Source organism: Cupressus sempervirens, chromosome 5 (assembly GCF_028749045.1).
Source record: "Cupressus sempervirens isolate cs-2001-9-10 chromosome 5, ASM2874904v1, whole genome shotgun sequence".
Taxonomy (NCBI): domain Eukaryota; kingdom Viridiplantae; phylum Streptophyta; class Pinopsida; order Cupressales; family Cupressaceae; genus Cupressus; species Cupressus sempervirens.
In genome coordinates this window covers 16,616,090-16,639,509 of record NC_143122.1, presented here as the reverse complement: position 1 = coordinate 16,639,509, position 23,420 = coordinate 16,616,090, and the positions used below count along the sequence as shown (strand labels likewise).

Sequence of the window (23,420 nt, the reverse complement as noted above, 5' to 3'; positions counted from 1 at the left end):
ATGCAACCATCTCTACACACTATGAAGAAAACTATCTCCACATACCATGAAGAACCATCTCCACACACCATGAAGATAACCAAGAACTCCATGAGTCTTCAAGATCTAACCATCTTCACACACCATAAAGATAACAAGTGCACTATGCAAATGTCAAAAACATTTTTGCAACAACATGATCTAAGATAAACTTCCAACATCTACAAACATTCAATAAATATATCAATGTCAAAAATTTCCACTCAACCATAGTACCAAGTCACCCATGACATCATAAAATCCATCTCCTACATGAAGATCTTCTAGGTCTACACTAACACAACCAAAGTGTCAATACCAATTGAAACCAAGATCTCCAAACCAAGAAGATACAAACCAAACCAAGAAATAACCCTACTCTATCACCTCGTCACTATCACAAGTTGCCACTAAACCATGTATCCAAGCTATCCATGAATCATGATGAAAAATCCATCCTCTAAACATGAGAATCAATCAAGGCATCAAACCATCAAAGAACTCAAAGTGCACATCATTAACTCCTCAAGAGAAACCAAATAACCATGATCCTCAGCCAAGAAGATATACCACCATAACCAAATCAGAAATCCAAACTAATGAGCAACAAGGATGTACCTATATATCCAATCATGCCATGCCAAAATCTATGACACCATGATCACATCCATGAACTGAGCATCTAGCTCTACGTATGTCCAATCTGTCAGGATAAAATAGTTAACCACAATCCTCCACCATGACTATACGTGGTAACAACATCTCATCCCTTCTACATGAAGAAAAATTAGTAAATCATGTGACTTAGGGCATAGACAACCCAAATCCAAGCCACCAATATGAATATGCACCAATAATGAAAGATCAATGGGAAAAGACAACCCATATCCAAGCTATAAATACAACCTATAAGTATAGACTGCTTACAAAACTGCATAACTTGTAGACCCAACAAGTCATCATACATATTCAAACCAAACACTGATAACCATATCATCATGAGACTAATCTAAAATATGAACTAAATATACAATGACATCAAATTTTAAATCTCTAAAATATACAATGTCATAAACTCACAATGTTACCATAGTCAATATATACCACAAACTATTTAGATTAATATATCACCAAATAATCCATACCAAACCTTCACCAAATGTAAACCAATGTGTAGAGCTCTCCAAGAGCTTGCTGTTGACTACTTGAAGTCCAAAATTTGACTCTATATGCCCAAGTTATGCCCTAATTTGTGCTCCAGATTAAAAAATTTGACTTTTGGGCTTTTAAAACTTGGCAAAATGTCAAAATCACAGAACCAAACCTACACCAAGTTGTAGTACTTTGAATTTTCTTTTTGATGCTTATAAGAAGTCTAAAATCTGATATATTGAGAGAAAGTTATGGTCATTTTACTAAGATAGTCTTTTTAAAATTTTTACTGTTTTTTTTTTTTTTTTGTGACGAAAATTCTGACAGGATTAAATTTGATGGCCATCACGAACTGAAACTAAAAAACTCTTTCATTTCCTCTGAACATGGTCAAACTAGGGCATATTATATATCAAAATTTATGGAAATGTTGACTCAGATCCAATGGTGAGGTCTATTTTTACTCAGGAGGTTATTTCTGCAAACTACCCCCTAAAACCTTCATTTAAATAAAACATCCAAAAAACTCTTTTGCCCAATAATTTCACATGCCCAAAATCTATCGACATCTCATCATAATAGCAAACCCAAAACCCTCAGATCTGCAATAAACAACTCATATATCTTGCCCTCTCTTTTATCTTGTCATGCATTCCATGGATTCAATCTAAGGTTACAATAATAAAACTTGGCTTTGATACCACTTGTAAGGAAAATTTCAAGAAATAATATAACCATTTCGACATAAGCCATATTTTTTTTATTTTTTATTTTAAATAGAGGTAAACACTTTGACTTGGAGCTATGAACCAGTGAGGCCACAAATGGGGGACCTCATCCCCATGAGATTTGAACCTTGATGGCAAGGATAACAACACAACAACTTAACCATCACAACATGCCACTATTGGCAATTATGACATAACCCATAATAGATCTGAATTAAATATTCAATTAAAATCCACATGCAAGAGAATAGACAACATACCCATAAAATTATGACACAAGATGTACCTTGGAAAACCCTCATTGAGGGAAAAACCCAGTCTCCAAAAGCATCCATCACCATGTATTATTCAGAAAAAATACCATTGCAATACAACCATGGAAGCCTTCAAGGCTATAGCCACCGTCAAGCAATCTATGTGAACATGCATGAATCCACACATCCCATGTCATGCTTCCAACCTTCACAAATGCTCTCTTGGCTAACCTATCAAGCCTTGTCTCACTCGACTCTTTCCCTTTTGTCTTGTATCTTCTTTCATACACCAACAACTACCCTTATGGCTACTTATATAGTAGCAAGTTTCAAAAAATGACCAAGTGGTATTACATAAACCATGTGCTACCTAACCCACTAACCCCACATTTAATATTGGACATTTAATTATTTTTTCCAATATTAAATAATTATATGAAATATTATCACAATGTTACAATACAACTCATCGATTATATCCCATTTCTACATCTCCCTCTCCTTATTTGTTCTCCCGGCTTCTCCTAGTGTTGGTGTTTTCCTTGTTTGGTTTCACTTTTCCTCCTTGCATTGTGAGGTTATTGCCTTCCTTCTTCTTTTCGCCTGCTCTTCTTTAATTCCTTCCTTCTCTAGCCTCTAGGTTGATTTTTCGTGATCTTTGTTTTTTTTAGGTCTTCCCCTATTCCCTTCTCATTTCTCTATCTTTCTTTTCCTTCCCATTGGTTCTTCTCTGCTCTTTATTTGTTGTTTAGCCTTTGTTCCTCTCTTTCTTCATTTCATTTGTTTTGGTTCTTCTTTTATGCTTGTTAGGCTTGAATTTCTAGTGTCTTCTTAGACTTTCTCTATGCTTTGGCTAGGTTCCTCAAATTTCTCTAACAAGATGGCGGGTGTGATGGTGTTCAAAACATGTATAATACACTTTGTTGTTTTAAGCATGAATATGGGTGATTTAACAAATATTGAGTAATGAATATCTCTATAATTTGAGATATCTATTTAGGAATACATACTCGACACCATATGGTTTATGAGATAAATAAAATTCCAAGATTATTGTAAATAGTCAGGCTTAACTTAGAAAACCTTTATTTGAAAATCAATGAACACTCAAATCAATAAATTATATAAAGCTAGAATTATTTGGAAATCAAATTGTAGTGAGATATTTAGCAAAAAATAATAAATGAATGAATTTGCCTAGTTATCGCTAATCTATTGGTTAACATTCAACTATCTTTATTGCTAGAAGAGTTTACAATCAAGAAAATTCAAGGCCGCATGGATATGTGGATCAATGTAGGTATGGATGTGAGGTCTAATGGCTTACTAATTTTCAAGGATGTTTGCTAAATTTTCTAAAGACATTTGCTAAATTTCCCTTGTAGAATTTAAATCTGTCACAATATGAAATCTACTAGCATTGATCTTAGCTAGATTAAGACATTTTGCAGATTGCCATGGGAAAGAGTGATTAGAGGAATTCTGAAAAAAAAAGACCTTGATGAGTGTCAATAAAAAGCAAATAAATAAATTTTCATTAATCTTTAAAACCGAATATTGGGCACCTAGAAAACGTAAAATAATCTTATAAAATTTTGAAACTTGGATATGCCCCTTTTAATCTTGTAATATTACTAATGTATAAGACTTATGTCCCAAGAAAGATTGGAGTTTTTCTTCTCTGTTCTTTCCTACCAGTGCTTGCTTAAACAAATACAGTGTAAAAAAAATTATTTTTTATTTTTAAATATACAATATATAGGGCTTAGGCCTTTTACCAATAAAAAACAAAAAAATCCAAATACATATAACCCATTTATATTATAAATATAAAACCATGAAATTGATTTAATTGAAGCAACAACTTGTCGAAAACTACAATTGAAACTATTGTTATGTTGTCATTGATGTCACACCTTATTGGTGAGATAATTTGCTATCTAATTTGAGTGTCATATCTAAATGATTGATGAAGAGGACTTGAAAAGTTAGTCATAACAAAAGCACCTAGAGGAAAGCTTGAGTTATGAAGAAGAAACTACAATGGACACTTGATTAGTTAGACTTTGACAAGATAAAGTGATTATTTAAATCATGTTACAAGTGAAGAAGAAAATTGTGCTAAAGCCTCGAAGAAGTGATCAAAGAATGACCAAATGCATAGGCTTAACTGAGCAACAAAGTAGAAGATTAAGGAACTTGAAGTTTGTGTTGAGTGATGCTAGTATTGACCGAGCCATATTATAAGCCGAGTAGAAATAGTGTTGACTGATCATCTATATCGATCGAGCATCAATTTATGTATCGAACAAGAAAAATTAGTAGCAACTGAATAACCCAGTGATGACCGAGTGTTAGAATACAGTGTTGGCCGAGGGACAACATTTTGACAGTTTATGAGAAATCGTAATTTCCAGCCAATAGAGTTGATTTCTTGGAATATGGAAAATATGTTGAAGATAAGGATGCTTCACTTGAAACATTTAAATCAAGGGAAACTGTGTTTGCACATTTCTATGTAGGGACTCATGAAGAAGTTTAGAGAAGTTTCTAAAAAAGAAAAGGATGAACAAAAAGGTGGACAAATTCATTGTATGTGTTGAATCTAATAGAAACCCTAAGATCTACAGTGTTGTTTAAGTGAAAAAAGATCAAAATTACCTATTTAAGGAGGTACAAGGGCAAACCTTTGTGAGTTTTTGAAGGTTAGAGAAGTTGTTGATGCTACTGATTGATGAACTTAAGAAGAACATTGAGAAGAGTTGAGAAGAGGAGAAATTTAATTGCTTAAAGGGTTGCCAAGTAAATTAGAGACTGAGATGACAATGAAGGTCTATCAATGGATCAACTTTTAAGCCAAACTAAGATCTATATTTGCAAAGTGAGTTGTATATGTCAGATCAAGACCTGATGTTACTTTCTAACCATTGTATCAATTTTAAAATCATTTATCAAGGTTGATGTAACAATCATATGTAAATCTTTTAATCAAGGTGACTTTCTGATGGAATGTTCTAAAGTTCTCTAACAATGCCACTCCTAATAGGGTGATTAAATCTTGTAATAAGGTCACATTTAATAGTGTGTTTTGTAACATTTAACAGGTTTGGTTCCTAACAAAGCTCAATTCATAAGAGCGAAATATTGGTGACACGTTACTAGTGGTTTTTTCCAAATTGGGTTTCCATGTTAAATCCTAGTGTCAAACTTTTGTGGATGTTATTTCTAATGATTTATTATTAATGTTTACATTCTGCAAGTCTGTTATGTGTAGGAAAATGGACTGCTAGTTTATGTTACTAAGAGTTTACTATAGAGGCTGAGCTATTGAATGTTAAGATTTGAAATTGGTTAAGTGTTTGTTTGTTCAATTAGTACGTCTGGACCTTGAAAACTGATTCACCCCCCTCTCAGTTATTCTAAGCATTCTAACACATCTAGATACATATAACTCATGTATATAGGAAATATTAAAGTGCTAGGTGATAGGATGCTAATCTCCTTTTTTTCTTTAGGTTATTTACCTTACTTATTATACATTTTTTCTATCTATTTATTTAAAACAACATCTAAATACATATCCTTATTTTTTAATCTGTATTTATTTACTTACAACATCTAAATTCATATAACTCATGTATATTATAAATATAACATCATGAAATTGATATTTTTATTAAACTTCTTTTAATTTACATTAGATAATTTTTTATATTCATAAATATCAGATACTTTGCAATTTAAAAACTTTCTGCTTATTATAAATAAAATAAAATTTAAAAATATAGATATAATTGTAAATACAATAGTTCTAAAATAAATTACTATTTTTCATATAAAAAATATAAATAAACATATTAGTAAATACAATAGTTCTAAAATAAAATATCCAAAGTTACGTTGTTAGGAACATCTCAGGCTTACTTATAACCTTTTCCGACGGAACAGAGGAAAATTTAATAAATGATGGGAGTGCCTTCCTCTACAGGCTTTCGATTAGCCTAGTATAAATCGAATTCGGCCAACAATTTGAAATCTCTGAACTCCCCGTTGCCAATGCAGTTGAAATACATAATTAGCTGAGAAAGCTGCAAATTCACACCAACTTTTGCGTATAAAATCAATGGCCAGTGAAGGGGAGTCTTCTAGAATGAAGCCGAAGTTACCATGGGCAAGGCTTGGTGAGTTAACCAATTTATATCTTATTTATTTTGACTTGTTTCTGGGGTTTTGTTTTCATAATGAAAATGTTGTGTCATTTTTGGGTGTTGTGAATTTAGAAGAAGTTTAGGCTTGTTGGTTGGTCGCTTTTTCCTTCATATTATTTGGATTTCTCTTTTTCAGTTGAGTAAGCTACTGTTTTTAGGTTGCTTCAGTTCTTCTTGCCAGTGATTCGCAATTCCGGCTTTATCCTTTATTTATATTGAAAAAGGTCTTATATCGTTTTGGGGCATTTGGGTCAGCTAACTTTACTCCTTTTAGAAGAATCAATTCAGTAGTTGCTGCTTAGGTCTCTATAAATATTCTCTGGATATCACAATAAGTAAATGCTTGCTGATTTCTTCATGCTTTTTCTCTCTGTGAATTGGGGAAATTCATATCTATTATGTAGTTGAAAATTTACTTGCAAAATTAGACTAATGTTTAGCTTATATGGTATATATTAGAGGTTGATTGGCTTTCTGTGTTATGTTCTGGGTATAAATTGATGAAAAACTTGTTTATTTCTTCTTTCTTTTACTCTTTAAAATGGTACTTTCATCTACTTTGTACTGGAAAATACATTTGCAAAACTACAATATCATTTGGCTTAGATATCTAGAACTCACGTTCAATAGGTATCCATCCTATCAAAATAAGGAGCTTACTCACCACTGGCACTGATGATCAGTGTTATGTCTATTCCATCAAGGCAACCTTGGAACTTAAGCATAATCCTCATTAGGATGTCAAGCATCTTTGCAGTTGTTACATCCCAATTTTAAATGCTGCTTTATAGTGTTCGTTAAAAATTCAAAGTTCATCTAGGATGATGAAACACAAGGGCAAGGGTATGTTACATCCCAATTTTCGTATGTTACATCCCAATTTTTTGGCTCAATTTAAAATTTGTTCATATAGTCGCTGAAGTTTCCTATGAAGTCAATTGACAGGTAAAATTAGTTACGATCATGTGAGATGGTAAGATGGTTAATCGTTATAATTTCAGATGAAGTTGGCTTGCTAGTTAACCGTTATGATGGTACTTAATGTTATCTTGGAAGGTTGGTTATCCATCATGAATTAATGGAAGTGAAATGACAGTTAGCTGTTATGATAGTTTATGATTATTAACTTGTTATGGTGATTTTTACTATATTGAGGAATATGATTTAATCATGGAGAATTTCCTTGTAACGAGCACGTCAAAGGGGTGGAAGCATTGTTAGAAAAGAATTGGGCACAAGGGCACCACCATCACTGGGCAAATAGGTATGAATCTTGAATCACCATAGGGTGATCTGAATTAAAGATTCAGATTATAATACCTGGTGTGAAACCTGTGGTATTGAAAAACAATAATAATGAACAATAAGATTGCCAACCAAAAACTCCCCCTCCATTCTGTTCGAAATATGAGTTTATAAAAATATGGAGGATCTCAAGGGTCACTCGAATCCCCTCGAAAATGAAAATGAAGAGTCATTGAATGTTTAATACAAATAAACTTATTCAAACTACCAAGATTATCAAAAAACTATATAAAAAAAATAGGTCCACTTGGATAAGGCATAACTTTCTAGTCCTAGCTCCGATTTGTAAATCGTTTACTTCGTTGGAAAGCTGGTCAAAAACTCTAGAACCAAAAATGGGACATTAAACCAAGGTTAGATGCCTTGAAGGAAGATTGTCCCAGAAATGCTCCGAAGGCCTTCAAAAATGCAGTTTACTGAGACATAGAAAAATACCGAAGAATTTTATAATTTTTGTATTTTTCCACTGCCAACCTGATCATAGGGGCACCACCATCATTTGACTGCATATTATATATATCGCTGCGGACTTGTCTTTAATAGCTCTTGTCGCTGAAAACTGCCTGTCATTGCCTTGTTTGTCCCCAATGCTTGATGTGTACAACCATCGAGTTGACATATGGCATATGTTATCACAATTTTTGTTTGCTTTATATATGACTTGTTTTGTCTGGACGTCTCCATGTTATTATCAATGACTTCATTGAAGATTGAGGCTCTGTTGGGTTGATTCTTTTCGTCAATTGTATTAGTTGTATATTGCTTGTTGTATATAACATGCCATCAAGTTGCTTACACACGGGAAACTCGGCCCTTCACACAATGATATACTTGATTATCACAAACAATGTGATGTGAGCACATACATCACCAACAGATCACACATACTTGTGTAGGTTCATCGTTGTATTGTTATAGTTGGCCATTTCAATATTTTTCTTATCACAGTCTTGCATATGGTTCAACATTATGTCCATGTATTTGTATGATGTGTATCTAGGTTTGCATCCTTAATGCTTATTATATGCCGACGAACTTCATTTTAGAGGTAATTTCTGGACTTTGCTTTATTTATCATTAATATCATGATCTCCTTTCTCAGCTATTTTAGTTTGATCATATATATAGCGTCGACTGTATAAGTAATTTCCTTCCTTGATTGTTTTATTCAATTACCGGTATTCTCCTTGCTAGATATAAGTATATACTCAAAGTTCTTGTTGACACAAAAGTCTGCACCCTTGCTTAAAGTACGACCCTCAGGCGACCTTGTGTAACATGGAAATAATCTCAAAATTTTGGGACTTTGCAATTAAAGATTGAATATCCGGAGAAGGCCAACTTCCTTACTATTGGGGTGCATCTAACTACTTCTTGAGAGGAAAAGGGAGAAGGAAATGCATGAAAATCAAACTACCTATTCTAATCTAGAGAGGGTGATACACCAAATAGTATTTTGGATCTCTCTTTTTTGGGTCTTCTGCAGATATTCTCTGTAAATGTTCTTGCCTCTTATTCAATAGAAATCACTGTTGTCATATTCATTCTCAACCAAATAAGTTTGTGTAATTTGTTATGCCTCATTTTCCTGGATGTATTTTAGCAGTTACAATCCCATATGATTATGTGTATATTAATTAACCAATCTGTTGAGTGAATCTGCTGTATTCCTTGCATGATTATGTTATTTTTTGGCTTGTCTATGGTGTTAAGATTGAAGGATTGTAGATGGTGGTATATCTTGTGAAGTCTATTGGATTTTAGTGACCCATCCCTTTGGACCTGTGCGGTCTCTAGCTAACCTCTACGGTGGCACCCTCACTAACAGTTTGAGCTTTTGGTGTAGTGGTCACCGGTTTGTGTTAACAGTTCCCTTCTCATGTTAACTGCTTTGATCCTCGGTGGTAAGCATATTTTTCAATGTCTCAGGTAATCCTATATCATCATCACTATCATATATACCTATAATAACTTTGTGTTTTCTGTAGATGTATTCAAATTTAAGCTTGCTCATTGTTATTGTTGTCACTGAGGTTTGCACCCTTGTCCAAAGGCTATGCATGAGGACAACCTAGTGAAACATGGAAACAACCTCCAAGCTGTGGAACTTGAACTGTGAGGTTGAGTCTCTGGAGAAGGCCGGCTTCCTCTTAAAAGGCCGGCTTCCTCTTACTATCAGGGCGCACCTAACTATTCTTAGAAAGGAAAAGGGAGAAGGAATGCATGGAAAGCAAATCTACCTATTCTAATCTAGGGAGGCGATGCTCCAAAATAGAGTGTTCGGACCAAACTCTACCCATATATGCACTGTTGAACCAGAATGAAACTAAGGATATACACATTCAGACTTGCTTTAATCTAATAATCACATGCAGATCAACAGACCAAGATGAATGACACAAGTAAAGAGAGATTCACTTATATTATCATTCATAGGCCAAGGAGATACAGTCATGCAGATCATAGATCTCTACAAAACACCAGTAAGAGGCAAAGAGTTCTTGCACTTTCATACCAATGGCTGAAAGAGATAAGGCAAAAAATCATGTAGTTCAGAGGCATAGGAGAATTTACACTGAGAATCTGCAGAGCAATAACAGAGAAAATAGAGAAAGGTCGACCCTACAAAATTCATAAAATTTTGCCTTTATAGGTCAGGCATAACTGGGATGTCCTCCAACTGTAATTACTTCGCAACAACCTGCCATTAAGTCCTACAGAGAACAATCATGGAGAAAATCTGATCTGGATACGGATCCAGATGCAATGATATTTGATCTTTTGTGTCAAATAATGCCTTGAGAGGACGAAAACGACGCCATTGATTGTCTTGATTAGTAGATGGATCAACTGGGGGGCGTTGGAGTGCTTTACTTGCGTTCAACATTCATTCTAGAGTGGGTGGCATTGATCACGGAGATCAAATCGCGCGGCAAAACCTGATTTCTTTTGTTTCTAGCCGTGAGTCATTAGAGTCAAAGGAGTCAACTGAAATCTGCATTTAGAACAAGCCACGTGGGCCAATAATTTCTTTCCTTTCCGCCACCTCGCAAGGTTTCCCCGAGCTGACCACCTCTTTCATTACTAACTGCGCCATCCTTTTCTTTTAAAAAATCTTGACCGCGACGTTATACTAACCGCCGGCCGCTAACCGTCAATGCCTTAACTGCTCATACCCTGGCCAGACCCCATGATCCTAACTGGCACCAATCGGCAGTTTCATAATACTTGGCCCCACCCTGCCACGCGTTTCCAAGGCGCTATGTCGCTATGGGTAATAGCCTCGCAGCTTTCCATAGCGAGATAGCGCCCACTGTTGATTTTCCGAGATCTGGCGGCGAACAAGATGGATCCGACCTATCAGTGTACCAACCAATAAGAAACTGGCCACGTGCCAACCTATCTGACAAGTCCTCGTAGTTTCATCTTACGGGAAAGTGCCAATCGTTGATCTCCACGAGATCAACGATCGTAGAAGATCCTCATAATACTGTGCTTGCCTCCTCAAAATTCTGAGCCCACGAAACACTTGACAACACTTGGCATCTTCGTCTTGGCGTGACCTAGGCCCACTGATCCACGTGGCACAATGGCGCTATGTCGCTATGTGTAATATCCTCGCAGCTTTCCATATCGAGATAGCACCCACCATGGATTTTCCTTAGATCTATGGTGATCAAAAATTGCGCGACTGCACACTGAGTTGGCTGAGTGGACCAACGAAATACCACTGTTGTACTATGACCCGCCTGACAACTGCCACCAAGGACGAGCCGTAATATTACTTTGGAGAAGGGTGGGCTCATGATGTCATCTGTGCCACACGTCGCCGAGGCGCTATGTCGCTATGGGTATCCTCCGAGCAATTTCCCATAGCGAGATAGCACCCACCGATGATCCAGATTGATCCAAGGGTGAAGAAATCTTCGTGCGTTTGAAAGGGGCGTGGGTCCAGGCTACTGTTGACATCAAAAGATCTACACAGTTGGCGACGAATCAAGTCCTCCTTCAATCGCAGTCACTTTCCCACATTTCCTGAGGTCCCACGATGTTCTTTTACCGGTCGGGCACTATGTCGCTAACGGCGAGAAGAACAAATCTCCCGATAGTGCCATAGCGCCCTTCGGTGCCGTCACTTTGCCGCTCTCACGATAACCTCAGTCTTGCGAATTGCGGACCCACCTGCCACGTGGCGAAAAGGCGCTGTCACTATGGCAAAGGACCGTGCAACTTCCCATAGCGAGATAGCGCCAACCATAGATATCTTTTGATTTGATGATGGGGAAACTGCGAGCCCGCAGAAATAAACCTAGGAAATAAGGAATATCATAAGGTTCAATCATTTAATTTTTTTGATATTCTTGGGATATTTAAAATAACATTAAACCGGAAAGTGACCGTTAGGCGGGCAAGTATTTGAAATTCAAATATTTGGCGGGGGGCACAATATGTAATAGTTATCAACCATGAGACTCATTGCTCCTGGTTCTTTGTTTAATACATATCGCGGCTTCTGATGAATAGTCACTGTTCAACACACAATCATTTATTCTTCCCATCCTCATTTGTTAACTGCATGCTCTTTGTGTTGTTCATTGTTTTACTTCTCAATGATTGCTGCTTATACATTTTTTTTTGCTTATGTCCTCTTAACATCAATGTTTAAATCTTTAATTTAAACGATCTTTATATCTATACCTCTTTATGTTTGTTCCTTTGACATTGATGATGCTTTTAGCTCATCCTTTGACGTCAATGACAATATTTTCATTACTGTGCACAATGGAGAAAGGGCCTTATTTTGGGGCAATTCATGGAATGGTCATCCTCTTTTGGGTAATTTAGTGGAGCTGGTCTAGGCTAAGGAATTCTTATCTCTTCACAGGGTTACAAGAGTTGGAGATTATTTTAATGTATAAAATGGGACGTTTTCAAATGTGTCCTGGAAACGTTTCTCTAATAGTCAGTTTCCTCATGATCAATTATTTTGGAACAAATCTTACATTAAAGAAATTTCATCTGGTCTCCTTCCCCTGATTTTCTTATTCGGGCTCCTTTAAAGTCAGTTAACTATACAGTCAGATTGGATTACAAGACACAAGTCAGGCTCCTAACATCCAAGAAACCTGGCCATTTAAGCTTTGCTGGTATGAAGGATTAATTAAAGCAGGAGCATTTGCATGGTTGGCTATTAATAACAAGATTCTAACGAGTTATAGACTGACCAACTAAACATCACCGCATCTTTCAATTGTGCTGTGTGTGGCCAAGAAGAGGATCTGCTGATCATTTACTATTAAGTTGTTGTTGGCCCGAAATTGTTGATACTGGTTACAGAAGCAACTTAATTAGAGTAGTCCACATTGTAAAAAATTGATTCACCATATTTTATCATGGCCATAGTATTTTAATCTGGCACATATGATGGGAATGCAACATAAGGATATTGTGATTCTGGAAGCTGCATTATCTACTACAGGCTTACAAGTGAAATTGAAGAGTAAAGGTCTGAACTTGTGCACTTTGTATCAGTTGTTCTCAGTATTATAATTTTATATTCCAGCATTGATTGTAATTAAAATTTAAGCACCTCTGACGTAGCAGCAGTTGTAATAATTAATCTTTTACTTCATTCATTAAACCTCATGTGATCTTCATATATGAATTAGCATCAACATTATTAATCAAACAATTTTCTAAATAGGGGTTATAACTTGTATGCTTCTTTAGCGTGCTTTGCTGTTTGTAGAAGCAAGTTCTTATTCAGAAGTTTCACCGTGCACAATAATTGTTTCATGAATGAGATTGCTTTTCGACAAGTATTGCTCAGTTTAAAACTCTTCAATCAAAAGAATGCAAAAAGATTTTCGGTGCAAATTGATCAGGTTACTATATACTTCCCGGCATGACTCTGTCTGAAGTCATTATCCCTGTACTCCTTCATTTCTGGTAGTTCTCATGATTACTCTGTCTCTGTGTTATTAAACATTTTGACTCTTTCTGGATGTTGGTATCCCAATATCAGGTTAGAAGCCAGTTCCGGTCATATGTGTATGCACCCTAAAATGGGCGCCTAGACTATGGGCCCCCATTCTTCAATATATCAATTTTCTGAATCAATTTATCAATTGCCTAAACTAATGCATTGCAATATCTTATTAAATCAATTCAAATCATTTTCCTTGATCAAATTGTAATTAATTTAATTATTTCAATATTTCCTAAGGTTTGATCATCTTATTCTAAATCTTATTTAATTAAAGGAAAACTTCTCGTTTAATTAAATAAAATAAATCCCCTTTTAATTAAAAATCCCTCATTTAATTAAATAAATAAATCTCCACTTAAATATCTCTTTGTGATAAAAAAAGAAATAAATTAAATAAAAGCAAATAAATCTTTTTTCTTTACACTTGAATGCACATATTTCTAAGTGGGATTTCTTTTTTTCCTCTTTCCACTTTCTTCTCAAACACTCATCTTTTCTCATTGGTGGAATTTTGTCTCACATGGATCAAACTCTGTTATCCCAAATTGGTTGTGAGAAGCCTCCCACCTCCACATTTTCCTTTATAAGGAGCCGTCTCCTTCTCATTTTCATGTAGAGAAAGATATAGAGAGATATAGAGAAAGATATATAGAGAAATATAGAAGAAGATTTTATTGTTATGCTACAGGTTGGAGAGCGATTTTGGAGGAGGAGTTTGAGCATTAGGGTTTGAACATTGAAGCTTCATTGCGACTTCTCTCTTCTTGCCTCATTCTCTCTTGCATCCATGGCTTCCATCATCAGGTTTCATCTTTGCGTTTTCATATTATCTTAGAGTCACATTTGTTCTCATAGATCAATAATGCATTTTTATTTCCTTTCTTGCATTGCTTTGCATTGTTATCATTTAGATTAGCTTGCATCTTCATTTGCATGCATATTTGATGGTCATGGAGACAGGCACTCTTGCTTTTCCTCTTTGAATCTCTCATTTCATGGTGTACTTGCATGGGCTCAAACTAGGTCAAATTGAGGGCCTCCATTACAAACTCTTGCACTCCATGAATAGAGAGCTATGGATCATCATTTGAGATCTCATTCTTGAGAAATCTTGGATATAATGATTCATAGAAGTGTATCAATACGTTAACACACAATATGTGGTGTTGTTTATATGTATCACTAGATCACAACCCAATAACTTTCATGAAATTGTAACCTTTAGATCAATGAAGATACACAGTGCTTCAATGGCATTATCTAGATATAAATCGTACTTTCTTCAAGAATGTGCAATTTCTATGTTATTTATGTGCTCAAAGGGATGCAGCCCATAAGCCCATACATTATATTTACCTTCCACTGTATTGTTCACGAGTCATGCTCCTAGACTTGATATTGGGTAATAATCTGCTCCGCATGGTGGTGTTGGCATAACTGAGATTGTGATGAGTGATGATTTGATTGCATGATGATCAATTATTATGTTGTCATTGATGTCAACAATTGACCTAGTTCCTAGTATGTTGCCGAGCATAATTATGGTGAGTAGAGTGTTGCAGTAAGGACCAGTGAGTGTGATTGTCAAGAGAGTATTGGGGTTGTCTTTTCAAGAGTATATGTTGACTGCTACTGCTAAAGAGAAGAGTAAGCTGATCGGTGAATTCATAGTGCAACCACTAGAACAGTTAGTGACAAACAAAAGGTGATTTTATTGATTTATCATATTTATGATTAATGAAGTGAAGTAGTCATAGGATGATGTTTTCAAGACAAGGAAGCTGATATAGTTATGATAGCAACTCATTAGCATTACAGGTAAAACAATTCCAAGTTGGAAAGGTGATTGGTAAAACAATTTCAGGATGGATAGGTGATCAGTGATGCTGTGATAGATAGGTTAAAGAAGAATGAGTTCTTGAGTAACTAGTAATTAGTGATAGGTGACGAGGTTACGGTGAATCTGGATGAGTCAATCATGATCTAGTGTTGTGGATGTACACGTGGAGGTGATGATCTAACATTACAATGATCAAGAACAATGCGTGGAGAAGATTCTAGAGGAATCATATGACGTGTCAAAACGTGTTTGACGTTTGGCATAAAATTCTATAAATTAGTTGGTGCGCTCATATAAAGTGGTTTGTAACATGAGATATTGTCTTATGGCGGTTGGATCTGAGCGGGATATTTGAATTTCACAACAGTAATATGTCTAGGGTTTGGTTAAGTCGGTGGAAAGGAAAACTTGTATAAACAAGTGAAAGATGAATAGGTTTGGTATTGTCGATTGTGGTCCAGTTTGTGTGGTGAAGAAGTGGAAGGTGTGATCTAGCCAAGAAGAAGAGAAGAGTTTTGAGAAGTGAGTTTGAGCTTTAAGTGGATATGATTAGGCAGAGGTAGTGTTGTTGCACAGATCATTTTGTTGTTCCCTAACAATTGCAATAGGTGAAATCCCTTAACTGGGTGGATCCTTACAGGTCCTTGTTGTAAATCCTTTAACAGGGTGACACTTTAATGAGTGTTCAAAGTTCTTTAACAAGGCTACTCCTAACAAGGTAAAGCTCCTAACTGTGCTACAGGTAAACCCCCTAATAGGGTGACACCTAGCAGTGTCTTTGTAACTCCTAATAGGGCTAAGCTCCTCACAGGGTGTACTTCAGAACTTAGAAGAGTACAATTATTTGTGGGTACTAATGTCCACCGTGGTTTTGATCCAAGTTGGGTTTCCACATATCCAAAATATCCGTGTCAAATGTGTGAATGATTTCATGTGATGGATGCTTTTATATGCTGCTATTAAGTTGTTTATCAGTTACAGGTTAAAGAGGTTGAAAAAATTGATTGTTTGACTGGTTACTGATAAACACCCCTCTCAGTAATCTAATCGCTAGGACCAACAGGTGGGGTATGTTTCTGCAAAATAATATTAATGAGCATGGATGTGATTCATGACGAGGTATATCTTTGATTAACCTGAAACATATTAGCAGCCTTGACATGCCAATAATTTTTAAAACCTGTAAGGGAGTTGTTGGGAACATTATTCAATATTACCTGTAAGACCGTTGACTTGAATGCTGTAGACATCTCAGAGTTCACTGGAGTTTCATAGGCACCACTAAGAGTTTCCACCCAGGACCATAGTGTTGCCAGATTTTATAATAGACTTGTCTTTCTAATTCCAAGTAATATTTGATGCAGAAATACAGGAGATAAATTAATTCTTTAACAAATGACTTCCCAAATCCTGGAATGATCTGATATATTTGAAATGGGTCTTCCAAAAAGATTTCTCTGGTTTCCACAAAATCCATTATCTCCATTGTAAACCCCACTAAAGAATCTGATTCATTCTTCCAAGACCAGTTAGGACAGATCTTGCACTGCTGAAAAATTGTTTTGTCTAACTCCAATCTGGAAATACAGGAGATAAATCAGAAGTACAGGAAATAAATTAATTCTTTAACAAATGACTTCCCAAATCTTGGAATGATCTAACTTCTTAAATCCTGGAATGATCTGATATAATTGAAACTGGTCTTCCAAAAGGACTTCTCTGGTTTCTACAAAATCCATTATCTCCATTGTAAACCCCACTGAAGAATCTGATTCATTCTTCCAAGACCAGTTAGGACAGATCTTGCACTGCTGAAAATTATGTTGTCCAACTCCAATCTGGAAAAATAACATTGAGAAAAACTCTTCAAATCACAATAGTAGTAATTACTAATTATTAATTCTCTTCCTCTCACCAATGCCAGTGCTATTCTTATATTATTATTGTTCAGTTTCAGTCTGTTCTCGCACAGTTATCAATCTCAGTGACTTCAAAATAATTGTCCTAAAGTCACATTAGCTAATTATTTAATTTAATTTTTACATTTTCCACTTTAAAGCAATACTGTTAAATAATTAATATAATCTCTCTTTATAAACTTAGTTTGCTAGAAGGAACATTACATTGTCCTTGTTGAACTGTTTTTGAACACTATTCTAATTGTAATTGCGTAAGTTTGTTCTCTTGGAAGTAGTTAGTAGTAAGACTTCACTGGTTGACAAGTCGGAAGCCTAGCGCTTGTACAGCGCTTCTTTGTTCTTGACTTAATATTTTTCCATAGATTACATGACACTGTATTAGGTACAACTTTTATTACCAAGTTTTGGTTCAATTAATTGCTATAGTATACATGATGCTGTCCCCTGCTAACCTTTTACTTCGCACTCTACCTACCCGCCTATAGAATTTTAGGACAATAAGGATGGGAAGTGATGCCCCTACTAGTTTATGGCAGAAGAGCATGGCTCTATTATTTTATTACTCGAAAAGAATGGGAAGCAATTCCCCTACTATATTCACTGCATTATTGTGAATATTGCAGTCTCTATTTAACCTTGTTGTGGTGCGACTGAAAATAAGATTGTGTTTCATTTTTGGATATTATCTAATTATCTTTTAGATAGGAGGTGGTTTTGTAAATATCTCTTCATGGCTGATTTTAACATTAAACTGTAAGATTCAGTTTACCTGCTATTTTTCTTGTTTATTGCTTAAATGAACACACACAGGATATCAGATATAATATTCAAGACTAACTATAATGAATAATGTTTGCATTACAGTTTCTTGCAATGTCATGCATCCAGATATAGAGATTAAAGAAGATGATGTTACTTTTGATTCATCAGATATGGCTGTACAAAGTAATGCCACTCAAAACTCTTGTAAAATATACAGAAATGTGGGCTTGGGGATTGTCAAGCTTCAAAATTTAAGGTTGTAAGTCTTCTTGACAAGTTTTTTTTTTTTTTGTAAATTTTTTTTTAATATTTTTATTTTTAATGTATGTGAAATTACTGGCTTACTATCATGTTTTATGTAAGCAACAAATGATTAGTCTTTCCATAAAAAACTTACAACAGACAGCCTTACTTCTAGTAATGTTTTATTGCAAACTTAACTAATGATTGGGTTTGAATGATGTTACTTTCTATTAAATTTGGTCTTGACTTGAGTATTTTTAGTTTTATCGAGGTTATCATTTTTAAACTCATGGTGAGCAATTTATTTTTTCGCATTGATGACACAAGCTGGTTTCTTTTTTCTGATAAATAAAAATCTGTTATTTTATGCATTTGTTAAAAAAATTATGTCCCATGAAGCACAGGGACGACAGGGATGGAGGGATGTGTTTCTGGTATGAGTACGGTTTAGGGCAATTCTAGGGGATGGTAGGAGATGGCTATTAAATAAATAGGGGGGTTTTTATATAGATAGAGAAATTTCAAACATGCATATCATAACATTGATAAATATTTTATCATATGCATTTTTAGAAGCAGCTTATTACATAGCATTAGACTTGAGCTGAGATACCATGTAGTACAAAATAAATTATTGTTGTAGTTAAAGCTAGTTAAGCTTCGTTGGTAAATGGTAGTTAGGTAATGAGGGGATGCGTTTGTTAGTTTTCCCATCCAACTGACCGTTATATAAGAACTTTGGATTTGAATGATGTACTCATGTTTTTGGTAATCAATAAAGTAAGAACATGTCCTCGCCATTTTGGTATTCTGGTACTAATAATGAATGTTATGTTGGTACTGTTGAATTTATGCTATATTGTTTAGAATATTGTACATTGATAACCATTCTACATTTTGGCATTGTTGCCTAATTTCAAACCTGGAGGTTGTCAACTAGGTAGGATGGAGTAATAAGAAGACCCTTCCTAACACATATACAAGTAACAAACAATGATGGAGAAGAGGAAATAACAAGAGAAGATCAATTGATACGAGATTTGGTGGTGGCCTGGGAAGTTTTAGTGGACCAGTACGTGCAAAGGGAAGCTTGAGAGAGAGCAGTTTCAAAGAACATGGTACATGACGAGTTTTTCGGTATCACCAGCAGTGTACGATCTACTTGGACAAATCCCTCGACTATTGGCAAGAAATTTGGTATGCATGGAGGAAGAAAGAGCAGAAATGAAAAGAGAATGAAGAAGACAAGTGCTCCAACAATTCGTCTAGAGGACACGGTGTTTACCGTACTGGGTAAATGAATCAACGCATATAGACAATAGATAAAAATAGTAGAACTATTATTCACATATGCCAAAGATATTACATTATGCTTTTGATATGATGAATACAATGATCCCGAAGGGGGTATATATACATCTCGAGGAACCTTCCCAAAGGTGTTCGTCGGCCACATACAACATGTCGGCTACATAATAAGAACCTTCCCGATATCGACGACATACATCTTGATACACACCCTGTTGGCTACATGATATCTATGACGACATCATCCCCCCCAAAAGAAAAAGTCATCTCCGGACGACAATTACAAAATATCAAAGACAAATTAACAAACGAAATACATTAACTGACTACTACAACAAGATAGATTTGTTTCTATCATCTAACTCTCACATTCATCCCGTACCTGCACCAAACTGGTTTCCAAAACACACTGTCTCCTTGATAGCCACTCGCGCCGCTTTTTCTGCTTCCAACTTTGGGTACACTAAGCCAAGTGTCACTGTACTGCCTTCAACTGGATGATCAGCTCCTCCTGAGCTCTCTATGCATCCACCAAGACAGCTTCACGTCCAACACCTACTCCAAGTGCCTCAAAGCATATCACCCCTCTTGAAAGGCTTGCTCCGTTGATCTTTCCACCTCTGGCACACTATGCCTGCAGCAGGTGTAGGTCTCATCAATTGGTCAGACTTTCGACGATTGATAACCACAATAGCTGTGGGTCTAGGGGCAGCGCCCTTGCGGGGTCCTGGGGTAGCGTCCTTGCGATATAGGGTGGGCCGCCAAGACCAAATTAGCACTTCGAAACCCACACAACAATGCATGAAACACACTATTTTTGTGATTTTCTTATGATCCCACACTCTTTCTAGGAACCGTTGATGTTTCCCCTTCCCTTTGGCATCATCCGTTACTCATTCTAAGTATCCTTGATTCGTCGACGGTTTTTTTTTTTTTTTTTTTAGAAAACCCCTGTCACCCTTCTTCTACGCTGCCAATGTACAGCTACACCATGGATTGCCATACAAACGCATCAATTTCCTTGCCATACAAATGCATCAATTTCCTTAAGGAAATTTTCATACGGACGCATCAAAAAGAACCTGTACAAAGTCGGTATGGTGTCTGTTTGGAGAACTTCACAGAGCTGTAAAGTGTCTCCAATTATTTGATTTAACCGTACCGAGTCAAAGGAATGCATTCAGTTGCTCTAAAATGCCGTACAGCTTATGCTATTCTGTCACTCCACAGTCCGTACGGTATAAACCTTAAGGTGATACGTTCTCCCGCTGTACGGTGATACATTCTGATGCTGCATAGTATGGTGACACCTTCATACCGTATGGCGATGCACTCAAGCCATACGGTAATGCATTGCCAAGCTGTACGATGATCACTTCCAAGCCATATGGTGTTCATTACTCATCGTACAGTTCCTCCATGATGCCGTATGGTCACTTGACCGTACGATGCTTCTTCACTTTGTTTCTTTTTTTTTTCAAAATTTTTCTTTTTTAAAAAAAAATTTTCTTCCTAAAAATTTTCTTACTTCAATTGTTCATCGATGGGGGACTATTCCCTTCATGATAGATTTTTAACTTTGACCGATTCATAGTGTCTGGTACTTCCTTCCCGTCGAGTGTCCATAACTTGATTGCTCCGTTGTCGCCTACTTCTCGAATCTGATATGGCCTGACCCATCTGACCTTAAACTTTCTTGGTTTGATTTCATTCCGTCCGTCATACTTCAACACCCACTGTCCGGGTTGAAACCTATTCAGTTTTAAGTGCTTATCGTGCCATGCTCTGTGCCTTTTCTATGTCACCTCTTTAACCCACTGTACCTGTGATTGTCGAAGTTTATTTAAGTTACACGATCTCTCCCTTAGGTGTTCCATATCGCCTAGTTTGTTTTCGACACTCGGTATTATGAATTCCATTAGTTGCCACTCCTTGCCGTCAATAACTGTATTCTTGATTTTAGAACCTTCACTCCGTACTGCTGCAACTTTTATTAAACCCTTCCTTTTCGTTTGTTGTGCAGACTGTATGATGTGTCTTCCTTGCTGCCGACACCTTTCTGCTGTATCCGTGGTTCGACATAACCTTTTCTTTTTGCGCAGTCGTACGGTGGAATCTTTCCTTCTTCTGGGTTCATACTGTATGTTCTTCCCTTCAGCTTCAGCCATAACTACTTTCCTTCTTCCGCTTCTCTGTATTCCTTTGGACATTCATTTCCTTCTTTCTTACCTTCATCGACCCTTAACATATTATAGCTTGGAAAGAGCTTGTAATCCTCCATTTGCTAGTGAAAAAGGCCGTTCAATGAGTCTAGATTGTCCTCACTCGACCCTCCTTCCAATCTCAATGCTCCCTCTTTATCAGGCTCCATTCTCTTCTTCCCCTTGTCATCCCCTCCACCTGCGCCTTCGGAATCCGACGACGCTGCCTCCTCACCTACTATATGTGTGTGCAGGTCAACTATGAATCTTCTGCCTTCGCGCTCCATTGATAGGGTATTCTTCTTCCAGTCATGCTTAACCTTTGCTTGTATGAGCCATCCTCGGCCTAGAATGGCGTCATATCCTCTTCTCTTTAGCGGAATGACGATGAAGTCGAGCACGAATCGTTGTGTTCCAACAGTCACAGGCTGTGCCATCAGGACTCCCAACGATTTGATCCCATGCTGGTCTACCATTAATAATTGGAACGTAGGTGGCCATAAAGTCGGCTGTCCCAACTTCTTCTAGGTATCCTCCGGTAACACATTCACACCGGACCCTCTGTCCACAATCGTGTCCATCAACACAATTCTGAGAATTCCTATAGCATCGGATCTTTTGCACTTGCGCCACTTTCTTTCTCCCTTCCTTGCTTTGCTGGTAACTTAGCAATTGGAGCTATGTTCGTGAGTGCTATACGGAGTTGAGACATAATGAACAACAGATCGTTATTTTGACGGGTACCTCGGTTTGTAATATTTGTCGTACAATGTTCTATTTTGCATAGTTCCGTGCGAAGATACCAGTAGTGTCGTTCAAGTGTGCCTTCTTTGCTTGCGTTACTTTCTGGATTTATGCCCGTGCTTCCTCCAGTCTCTTCTTTTCCTCTGTCGGGTCGGGGTATACTTTCGCTTACTTCCGTGTGATGGCCAGAACTTCCTCTTCGTTCGTCTCGACAGTGATAAAATTTACTCTCGATTTCGAGCAGTTAGCATCTTCATGATTGTTGGGTCCGCACCATCTACATAACAATTTCGGTGTGTTCGCCGTTGTACAGTCTTGGGCGAAGTGGCCCCACAAATTGTATGCACGACATTGAACTATCGGTCGGCCATTCGCATCGTACTGAATTCGACTCCTGTTGCCATTATTGTTGTTGTTTTGACTGCGCCGATTATTTCTGTATCCTCTCGATGTGGCACCCTTCGTACTGGTGTTCTCGCTCCCTCTTGATGCGGACAACTCATGTGTCAAGAGCACTTGTTGCAGTGCTCTTGTTTTCAGATTGAAAGGGCATTCCTTTGTTGAATGTCTCGTGATCTAGCAAATCTCGCAAAACTCGTCTTTTGGACAGGATCCCTTCGTATGGCCTTTCTTGCGCTCGGTGCACCATAGCTCATTTCCCTTGGTCTCCTTGTGCATGTTCTTGAATTCCTTCATCATCTGAATTATATCTTTTTGTAGGGCGCGGACCTTCTTGTTGCCCTTTTTGT

At 36.7% G+C, this 23,420-nt stretch overlaps 1 protein-coding gene across 3 annotated transcripts in view; it reads left to right on the top strand.

Annotated features, from left to right (window-relative positions):
- Positions 1 to 6,029: 6,029 nt before the first annotated feature.
- Positions 6,030 to 23,420, top strand: part of LOC149554385 (RING/U-box superfamily protein) — a 208,109-nt gene continuing 190,718 nt past the window's right edge. Inside the window, exons 1-2 of one of the 3 annotated variants that reach the window (XM_089828460.1) lie at positions 6,030 to 6,333; positions 18,278 to 18,431. In XM_089828460.1, coding sequence (XP_089684586.1) covers positions 6,276 to 6,333; positions 18,278 to 18,431 — 212 coding nt within the window. In that variant the 5' untranslated portion in view covers positions 6,030 to 6,275. The remainder of the gene's footprint in view (positions 6,334 to 18,277; positions 18,432 to 23,420) is intronic. The other 2 variants (XM_089828462.1, XM_089828461.1) reach the window with 2 other exon arrangements.